Source organism: Sesamum indicum, linkage group LG9 (assembly GCF_000512975.1).
Source record: "Sesamum indicum cultivar Zhongzhi No. 13 linkage group LG9, S_indicum_v1.0, whole genome shotgun sequence".
Lineage (NCBI taxonomy): Eukaryota > Viridiplantae > Streptophyta > Magnoliopsida > Lamiales > Pedaliaceae > Sesamum > Sesamum indicum.
The window spans coordinates 613,839-623,673 of NC_026153.1; the positions used below are offsets into that span (position 1 = coordinate 613,839).

At 37.7% G+C, this 9,835-nt stretch overlaps 2 protein-coding genes across 2 annotated transcripts in view; both read right to left on the minus strand.

Annotated features, from left to right (window-relative positions):
- LOC105170003 (subtilisin-like protease SBT5.3) lies at positions 206 to 4,843 on the minus strand. Its single transcript, XM_011090574.2, has 11 exons — positions 4,731 to 4,843; positions 4,433 to 4,524; positions 4,165 to 4,262; positions 3,575 to 3,727; positions 3,361 to 3,472; positions 2,699 to 3,236; positions 2,522 to 2,616; positions 1,700 to 1,939; positions 1,469 to 1,583; positions 1,109 to 1,313; positions 206 to 1,024 (listed from the first exon to the last, which is right to left on the minus strand). The coding sequence occupies exons 1-11, from the start codon at positions 4,809 to 4,811 to the stop codon at positions 477 to 479; spliced, it is 2,277 nt and encodes a 758-aa protein (XP_011088876.2). The 5' UTR covers positions 4,812 to 4,843; the 3' UTR covers positions 206 to 476.
- LOC105170004 (protein SUPPRESSOR OF K(+) TRANSPORT GROWTH DEFECT 1) overlaps positions 5,897 to 9,835 on the minus strand; it is a 5,723-nt gene continuing 1,784 nt past the window's right edge. Inside the window, exons 3-8 of the mRNA XM_011090575.2 lie at positions 8,519 to 8,717; positions 7,683 to 7,751; positions 7,538 to 7,612; positions 7,345 to 7,443; positions 7,041 to 7,196; positions 5,897 to 6,319 (exon numbers count right to left, since the gene is read on the minus strand). Of these exons, the coding sequence (XP_011088877.1) occupies positions 6,194 to 6,319; positions 7,041 to 7,196; positions 7,345 to 7,443; positions 7,538 to 7,612; positions 7,683 to 7,751; positions 8,519 to 8,717 (724 nt within the window). The 3' untranslated portion in view covers positions 5,897 to 6,193. The remainder of the gene's footprint in view (positions 6,320 to 7,040; positions 7,197 to 7,344; positions 7,444 to 7,537; positions 7,613 to 7,682; positions 7,752 to 8,518; positions 8,718 to 9,835) is intronic.

Below are 9,835 nucleotides of genomic sequence, written 5' to 3' on the forward strand. Positions count from 1 at the left end.
TCACTTCAACCCCGAGGATCTGAATGAAATTTCTGTATTTTGCTTGTTTTATGAGCTACTTATGGATTAAGTAAAACGTGATGAGCGTCATTTTCTCACTGCCTTTTGTTTAGCATACGCTTGCTACTTTAACTAAGTTGACTGAAATGAATAAAAAAGCAAATGAGCATCAAACAATAACAAAACAAAGACACTTAAGATTTTGTATGACATTTTGGTTCATACTATGTTCTGAAGACTGCATTTGATGCATATGAGCTAGTTATTGAATTATAAATACATTTGTAGAAAAGATGATTCACCTGTTGGAAAAATCACATGTGTCAGAGTGGCAGCCCGCGCATGCAGTGGTGTTCAGTATTGTATGAGCTATGATTCATGCCGTACTCATTTGTTTCTTATAACTACAATTTGGTGAAAAGAAAGTGGCATCACTGTCCCAAGCTAAGTGACTTGCAATTCACTAAGTACACCTCCTAAACAGAAAGTATGTTAAGGCCAATGGGACTCCTTACAACGTGGATTCCGTCAGTCCATGTCAAAGCCCCAAAGACAAACTCTCCGTTACTGGCCTTATAAGGGGTAAAACCTATTACAAAAGACATCTTATCCCCATTTTTTTCAAATCTGAGCTCATTAGGTGTGATTGAGACATTTACACCAGCTGGATGGTCTACTTCAGCCTTATAAACAGCAGGTCCTTCACCATAATATGTAACTGTTCTATGCACTGATATGCTTCCTCTCAAGTTGGAGACTCCAATTGACGGATAGTTAAAATCATACGATGATTTAGGGTTCTTCCTGCAATACATGACCTCACCAGTGAGGTTTTTCAGCTGAGCAGGGGTTGCACCAGTGCTGCAGAGGAAATCAATAATGTCGCTAGTGTCAAAATCATAAACTAATCCAGGATCAATTGCTGCCGCTGGATTGATATGTCCAGATCCATAATCAAACGGTGAGGTCTGAGTGCCATTCGGATGTCTTCTAATGAAATTTTTAGTGTTGTCATGAATTGTTGCTGTGCCAAAAAGACAAGAATATACGTAAACAATTAGGCAATCTATAAGTTCCCACTCGAGGCCTTTTAGTAGTTGAAAGATACCTGTTGTCATTATTGCAGATTTGATGGCTGCAGGGCTCCATGAAGGATGAGATGATTTTACAATGGCAGCAATTGCAGAAACATGTGGACATGACATGGAAGTGCCAGAGACTATGTTGTAGTCAATTGATCTTCCAGCAGTGTTGTCAGTAGACAATGGAGACCATGCTGCTAGAACATTCACACCTGGTGCTGTTATATCCGGCTGAGATAAAAAAGTAATAATGTCAGATTTAGATTGTAATAAATATTTGTTAATGAGATAAGAGAATAAGTGCTATTCTCCTATAACTTGTGCCGTTCAAATGCATTTCGAGGCGTCAAATTGCAAAATCACTTCAGGATTCAAGTCAGACGTACTTTAATCACATCAGGACTGATGATGTTAGGACCCATTGATGAGAACATTGCCATTTGTGGTGCTGGTTTAGTGGCCAAAATTGCCTTTGTCTGGGATATTCTAGCCACTGGGTTCCTAAAACAACCAAACAAGTATAGGTAATAATTAACACTGGAATCATAATATTATTTCTGTAGTTAATATTTGTCACATTGCCTGTGCCTTGTGACTATGCGTGAAATTCCACTTACTTTTGTGAAGCCATATATGCTTGAAGCTCTTCTGCTTCTTCAAGACTAATTAGTGCACCTGGTAGTACAAACTGAATGGCAACATCTGTGGCAAGTGGATCAACAAGTATTATACCTACACCACCACCTTGTTTTATGGAAGTAGCCTTTTCTTTACGGTTATCAAGAATTGCCTCGAGTGTGCAGACAACGATCTTCCCCTTAATCAAAGCAGGATCTAAGGTATTGCTCTTACAGAAGCTAAGAGACCAAAAAGAACAAAGTCAGATGAAATAGAGAAAAATGGTAGTTCAAGCTAGGCAAGAATCATAAGTAAGCTTGATCATCGTGTTGTTTGTCTGGTCTGGGTCATTCTTGAGCCATTTCTGGTACTTTTCCAGGTTCAAAAGATATGATAATATGAACATGATTTTATTTGGTTTGCCAAAGAATCTCCTAGAAAAGAAAGCCTTCTCGGATTAGAAAAATTTTAGGTGGCACATGCTGGCCAGAAAGTGTCAAGGACATAAGGGCGCAAAGTACCTCTCCTATTGTACTTTATATGATATTAAATTAACTTTTGTGATTTAGCATATGATTTGAAACAACTATAAGCAAATGGAATATGGAGATCAACTGGTGAAATAATTGTTTGAGGCTGTGCTTGGTTGATGAATTCAAAGCTAAAGCATTTGAAATCTATAATAAGAAATTAAGATTGTTTTGACTAATCTCATGCTGCTGGGTTTTGAATCCTCAAGTTCCCATTTTGAACTCTTTTATGAGTCACCATGTAATATTTTAGAGAATAGTCTAGAATGATTTTACAAATGCAGAAAATACCTAGCATTTCTTGAGGGAATTCCAGGGGCTGCAGCAGCACTCCCAGTCACTAAACCGTAGAAGCTCTTCATCTCGGTTGGATTTACACTAAAACCCTACAACATTACAAACTCTAAGTGATCAGAAGCAAGAAGATTTTGTATGGGGTCATCTATTTAGGTAGTTTCAAATAGTTACCTGGATGACTTGTGAATTTCCTAGGTATATTTTAGTTTGAATGTCACGATCCATGGTGCTTGCTGCCACAGTAAGGATCCAAGGAGCAACATTGCTTGCAGTTTTGGGGAGAAAGCTGTTCCCAGCTGATGCAGAAACAACCACTCCTTTCTGAAATGCGTGGAAACTTCCAATGGAAATTGCATCACTGAAGTAGATTGGTTGGGGTGGATCTGGTCCAAGAGACATTGATATAACGTCTACACCATCATTGATTGCATCATCTATAGCGGAGAGAATGTCTGCATCACTGCAGAGGTTGAACCAACAAGCCTTGTAGATTGCAAGTCTAGCTCCCGGTGCACCTCCTCTTGCGGTGCCTCTCCCTATTCCGTACAAGCTGACATTGGCAACCACTGAACCAGCAATAGTGGACGAGGTATGGGTCCCGTGCCCATCACTGTCTCTAGCTGATACGAAAAATGTATGGTTGAAAGATTCAAGAGGGCCATAATCTGCTATAAAACCTCCATAGTAAAACCTAGCTCCCACAATCTTTCTGCAAAATGGAATCAATTGGTATCATCAACTTTAGTAGAAGTAAACTTTGATCACAGGGTCATATATGTTCATGTATCATGTTGATGACTACTGCATAAAGTTAATTATTTCATTGCAATGACCTGTTGCAATTTGACAATGTGAAGTTCTCCCCAGTTGTGCATTCACCTTTGAATTTAGCTGGCACAGGACCTAGCCCATAATCACTGAAGCTCTTGGATTCAGGCCAAACTCCTGAAAGGAAGATGGTTGGTGGGATTGTCTTTCGTAGTTAGTCAATTATACAGAGTAAAACAAGTGGAAGGTTCAAAGAATACATAGCTAGAATACTTTTACCTGAGTCAATAACCCCAATGACAACGTTGGATGTTGAGTTTCTTGATTGTTGATGATACTGTTCCAAGTTGTTTATGCCCAAAAACTCCCATGAATGTGTTGTATGGATGTGACTTGTCTTGCTCTCGAATACAGACACAACTTTATTACTCTCTGCAGTCAAAGAAAAACAATTAGTTGGCGTCTTTTTCGTGTTCATTTTTTTGTGGAAGCAAAACCTAAATAACGCAGATTTTATAATCTGTGTACTGCAACTTGTTGATGTGAAATTACACATGCTCGCAATCCTACAACATGAAACATCTAAACGTTGAGTGCACTTGTGGCGAGAATGTTATAAAACATTGCATGAAGTTGCTGTCTTAATAGTGACAATTGACCACAGTTCTTGTGATTTAATCAAGTCTCTATTGTGTGCAGCTTCATCTCTAATTTCTTACAAAAATACCTGGTATACAGATTTCGACTGTGAGCTGAAATTTACCCTAATTATGTTCCATGTAAAGTACTTTTAGCAGCAATTCTAAGAGACAGCCTTGCATTCGTTACAGCTGAGCATGTTTACGAAACACATTCTTAATCAGGCCAACCTGCAAGTTGGTTTGCTTGACCCGATGTTAGCATTGCAGAGAAGCCTCTGAAAGTTTTCGTGTAATGATTTACTGCTGCATCTTGTGCTCCCTGATAGCTGAAAGAATAAATCAACAGCATTGAGTTCCTTTGTCAGGCATAAGGTATTAACTCTCTCAGACATATAAGAAGGTTTGTTGCATCAGTATCAATGTTTGCTCACAGGTACTTGGAAACTTGAAGAACCTCAAAAACGGCTACTTTAGAAACTGATGATAAAATGCTTACCTTCCCATTACCGAGGTAAGCATCTCATGGTTTGCTGCAATTACTGATTCTGAGTCCTGGAAGGAGTGATCCCCCATGTAAACTATGTAATGCTGCAAGATTTGAAAAAATATGAAGATTAACCAGCTGAACCATAAGCCTATACATATACCACAGATTAGTTGCTCGTTCTGATATGCTGGTCTAATCAGCTGATGGCCAGAAGTATTGGTTTAAACTAGCTCATCAGTTGTACAGCTACTTAGTATACGAATGCTTGATGCAGGGAAGATAAACAATGACTTTTTGCACTTGTTACCTTTCTATTATTAGAGGTAGTTCCATTTGCGAATGCAAATCCAAACAAGAAGATTAATGCAAAAAGTTTCACTAACTTCATGGTGCTACAATAGTTAAGTGTATTTGAGAAAGAATCTGTATCAAGAACTGCATATGGTGATCAGTTCTGTGGGACATTTATACACCATCATACTAAGTTTTTTATGCTTAATATAGCTATCAGCCGGCTGGGACGTAAATTTTGCCCAAGTACAAACGCATCATTCAGATTACACAGAAGGGACTACGCATCCTTTTGAGATTTGACTGTTTCTGAATGATACTCTCGAGCCGGCTTCTGTTTGTATCCTTAGTGTAACTCCTATCGGTTTGGAGTATAGATTCTCCAGATATTCTTAGAATAAAATTCAAAAAGACCATTACTGAAGCGATTTTAAAGTATAAGAATGAATCTGATTTAGTCTTTGTCATTAAAATATCAGCAAAAACTTGGTAGACATGGAACTCTGCTGTTAGTTTTCTGACAGAAAAACATAAAAGTACCCAAGTGCTGAAAATTGTCAACTGATAGATAGTTATGTGAAGACCAGTGAAATTATGAAAGCAATTTGAGTGAATTTTTGCACAAAGTTCTACGACAAATTCAATTAGAACTTTTCTATAAAGTATTGCTGTGGTTTCGAATTATTGCGTTGGCGGAAAAATAATGGTTGAAGATTAATAAATGACCAATTCTTCTGTGACCAGTATTTCAGAAACCGAACAAATTAATGCTGCAATGCCATTTTAAAGAATATTTCTGTTGCTGCATCTTTATATATTTGTCAGGTTATGTCCCCAAAACAGTAAGGAATGGGGAAAGAAGAATTGTTGGAGGAGAAGTACACACCGTCTTCCAGCTGAAGTGGAATTTCATCTTTAAATTCTGCTCACCAAGTCAGAATTTTTATCCCATCATTAAGTTCACAACAATACGAGAGTTGGGAACCTTGATCTCTAGCCAAATATAATCAATGATTTTCTTGACAATTCTAACTCGTTCTGGAATGTTATTGAATTGATGTTCATGCGGTGCCTCTCTGGTCGTTAGTTGAGACCATACCGAGCAAACCCCATGCCTGGTGTTTTTACATCACATTGAATCTTTTACGTGTGGATATGGGATGGTAGAAGTACCAACATGAAAACCAGTTTCAAGAGCCCTTCATTTGTAAAAACAAGACAAAACAATTGTTATGGAACGAAGCCTTCATATAGTTCCAATGCAACACCATATTGACAATGTTTCTTGCAGCAGTTTAATATTTGTAAACAACAATAAGTACATGCGATTTGGGAAGTGTCAGCTCATTTTCCTGCCAAATCCTGGAGGAAAACATAAAATCATCCAACCTTCCCGCTTGAAGAGGCTAATGTTTGAGTAGATAATATACAAACGAGAGCAACTGCATGAGTCGTAGCAGCCTAAGAACTTGAAGCTCTTCAACCTTCCTCTCCGAATTCCTTTGTAAATCTCTCATGCACATCAAGATCAGCTTTGCTGACTGTTGGTCTTTGTCTTGCAAGCACTTTATCAAAGTCTGTTTTTGATATAGGAGGTGGAATGATCTACAGGGGGACCCCAATCATTAGTAAATTGCACTTAGTTGCCAATGATAAACTACAGTAGGGATGAAATTTAAGACGTATTATTATTTCTAAAAAGAGAAAAAGGTTAACTTATTGTTCTAGCTGTAGCAGAACTACTAGTAAATTTCTATTTATACCATTACAAGGCAGGGAAGATACAATCTCTTGGCGCCATTTCATTGAACTTCTATCTTTATGGTTCCCAAAACAAGCATACTAGTTCCATGTAAAGTGAAAGTTAGAAACCATTGTTAATTTTTGTTCACATTCCCTTGTAGGTGAATATCATGTCATGAGGACAACATATCATCCATAACATAGCTATCCTCCAATCTTAAGCTTGATAATTATCAATTCTGTAAGATGGTAACCGATGCCATAAATGCCCAATTTGATCGCATCATATTATATTTTCACATAGAAGGGGCAATCTTTTCTTACTTTTATCCTCATCTATCACTACCTACTTCTCTCATCGAAATTGAACTCCACAAGGGCTGGACCTCCAGCAACACTTAAGCTAAACTCTAATTGCACAAAGTTCCACGTTCAGAATCCATATTACCAGGTTACAGACAACATATACATGTACAATCTTACATTGGATAAGCATACACACACCAACATATATACAATCACAAATATACTATATAAACATATATATATATATATATATGTATACATATAGGAAGTTCAATACCTTTGCAGCGAGTCCCTCTGCAGCAAGTTCCTGCATGGTTGTCTGGATGGCACCTGGTTGCTTGGGTCCACAGGGCATCCACATACCATTAGAAGTCTTGATGAAGAACATGGCATCTTGTGTTTTTCGTACAGGCTCAAATAAGACATCTTTCACCTATTATGTCATCCAAAAAGGCAATTCTTTATGCGATGAAAAAGTTGTATGCACGTATTGATTGGTACAGAAACACGTTCAGTGATGAGTGTACGAAGAATATATTTAAAATAAACATTAATCAGAGAGTAATCAGCCGCGCACATACACAAACAGAAATATCGGAACCCGAAAAGCCTTCGGTTTTACGAGCAAGGACTTCAAAGTCACTTTCAGTCAAATTATGTGGAGTATCTCCTAAATGCACCTGCATATAACAGAGTAAGACACCACAAGGGACCCACATTAATTTTCAATTACGAATTTTGAACTGCAGACAAGATGAAAGAGTAGTTCAATACCTTAAACATGTGCTGCCGAGCCTTCACATCTGGAAGAGGGATGTAAATGCGCTTGTCAAATCGCCGCCTGATAGCCTATAGAAGAATATATGTTTAGCAAAACAGTATTCTGGCACAAATCATTTACTAGGAAGTAAATGTTTACCTGATCAAGAGAATAAGGAGTATTTGTGGCAGCAAGCACAAGAACTTTATCATCAGTGTGGCCCACCCCCTAATAATTGATATTAAACACCGAGGAAAATGGTAAGTAAAACAATAATTATCTGTGTCCAAACTCCAAAGAATATGATGATGAACCCAATCACCATGGAGAAAAACAGAGGGTTGACTAATTGAGGGTAAAAACTCAAAACTCCTCCATATAAATGGTACCTCCACAATTTCAAGATGAATAAAAATAAAACAATTGTTCAGCTACATTCATGTGCATTTATCGAGTATTTCGGTCTAAAATCATCTAAAATTAATATTTTAAATTTAACGTTAAATATCACAAAACCACTTTTGTCCTCAAGCGAACTGCATGACAAGTGACTGATCTTCCTAAAGGAAAGGCTGGGCAGATCATCCAAGTTGAAGTGCAAGAAGTTTTTTGACAGAGCAAACCAGTAAAAAGACAGGGGAATAATAAAAGATGGACGGTATAAGGACTAATTGTACAGGTGCCTACTATTTGTTGAAATAAACCCGTAACAATCACAAGCACTAGAGGATATTCAATTTAAAGAGCAAACAACTACAAAGATCTCTCATGTAACTCAGTGAAAAAGTTTATATATATAAAGAAATGCAGAGATGCTTCCAATTAGAGTGGTAAAACAAATTGACTTCCACATGTAGAAATTCATCAACCCCTCTGAGAAGCCAACAAATGGAGAGCGGACTGGCATAAAAGAGATGCTATTCATGTATCTGCTTACAGTGTCAGAAAATAAATTTTAAGGAATGGTTTCAGTCATTTCTACTCATTAGAATTACCTGCATCTGAACCAGCAATTCTGTTTTAATTCGTCTGGAAGCTTCACTTTCATTTCCTTCTCCACGAGTTCCACAGAGGGAATCTATTTCATCAATAAAAATGATGGAAGGAGAACTTTCACGTGCCATTTGGAAGAGGTTAGAGACTAGCTTTTCACTTTCACCCATCCATTTTGAAACCAAGTCTGAAGAAGACACACTGAAAGAGAATAGTAGTTGGCACTTGCCAACTTCATGGGCTGAGCACTTGATCATTATAAATTCGGAACAAAAAATAGCATATGGATGGAAAACGCACAGCCTCAAATAGACAAACACATATAACAGACTTGTTAAGCAACAGTATGTGCTTCATAACTAATTATCTATGAACTAAAAGCAGAAAGCAACAAGAAAACAGAAACCCTTTTCACTTAACATAGAATATGATATTCTCAGTTTCGATGCTTTAGGAACCGCACATTATTGATGACAGAAGCAGGCATTCAACATCTCCGCGGAGTTTCAAATATTTACCAATTAATAGAGCAATATCTTCACTTCTGATCCCATCAGCACATTTACAGCTACAAAATAAAATCCCAAGAATCTACAAGAATCAGGTGGGCTTTCTCCGCAAACAGGCTCAACATTTCAATAACCAATCTTAATCCTTCATGACATGCAAGCCATGGTGCATTGTTCATGAGAGTCACTGACAAATTGGGGTAAGGCCACCACCACAATCCACATGTTGGGAAGCTACATATCACACCCCTAACCACACTTCAAAATATCATAAGCAAGTCCTCGTATCAATACAAGTTCACAACAATATTACAACTTTGTGAAAATCCGAAGTTCACAACGCCGAAATATCAACTCAGTAACTTAGCTCCATGTGATATTCCTAATTTTCTCAATGCAGATGATTCTTACGACATAAAGACCATGGCTAAACATGAGGAACTACACTCCCTTGAGTCGATATAACACCCAGTTGGAAACCCCAAAACAAAGGTTGTCAGCAATAAGTTAAGGTAATCCCCTTTGGGCACAAAATTTAAAACATCCTCCCAATTTCCCTCCCAAGACTAAAATCCTGGTTATGCCATTTCACATTTCAAATCCTGATTCCAATAATAAAACTTCCATCTCAATACTCATTAAATTGACTATCAATTTATCATAAATGCAAGAAAGAGAAGAACAGAAAAGAATTGATGCCACAGTGACTGCATTGGACGAGCTATCATATTCTTAAACAGTGAAAAAAACACCAACACCAACATGCAGCAATTCGATTTGAATGAGCTGCATATACAGCACAAGGCTCCC

Coding starts and splice junctions, on each gene's coding strand:
- LOC105170003 (XM_011090574.2), bottom strand. CDS start 4,811: ATGAAGTTAGTGAAACTTTTTGCATTAATCTTCTTGTTTGGATTTGCA. Junction 3,728..4,164: donor TCAAGCAAACCAACTTGCAG/GTTGGCCTGATT, acceptor CTTTGACTGCAG/AGAGTAATAAAGTTGTGTCT. Junction 1,025..1,108: donor ATCTGCAATAATGACAACAG/GTATCTTTCAAC, acceptor TTTTTGGCACAG/CAACAATTCATGACAACACT.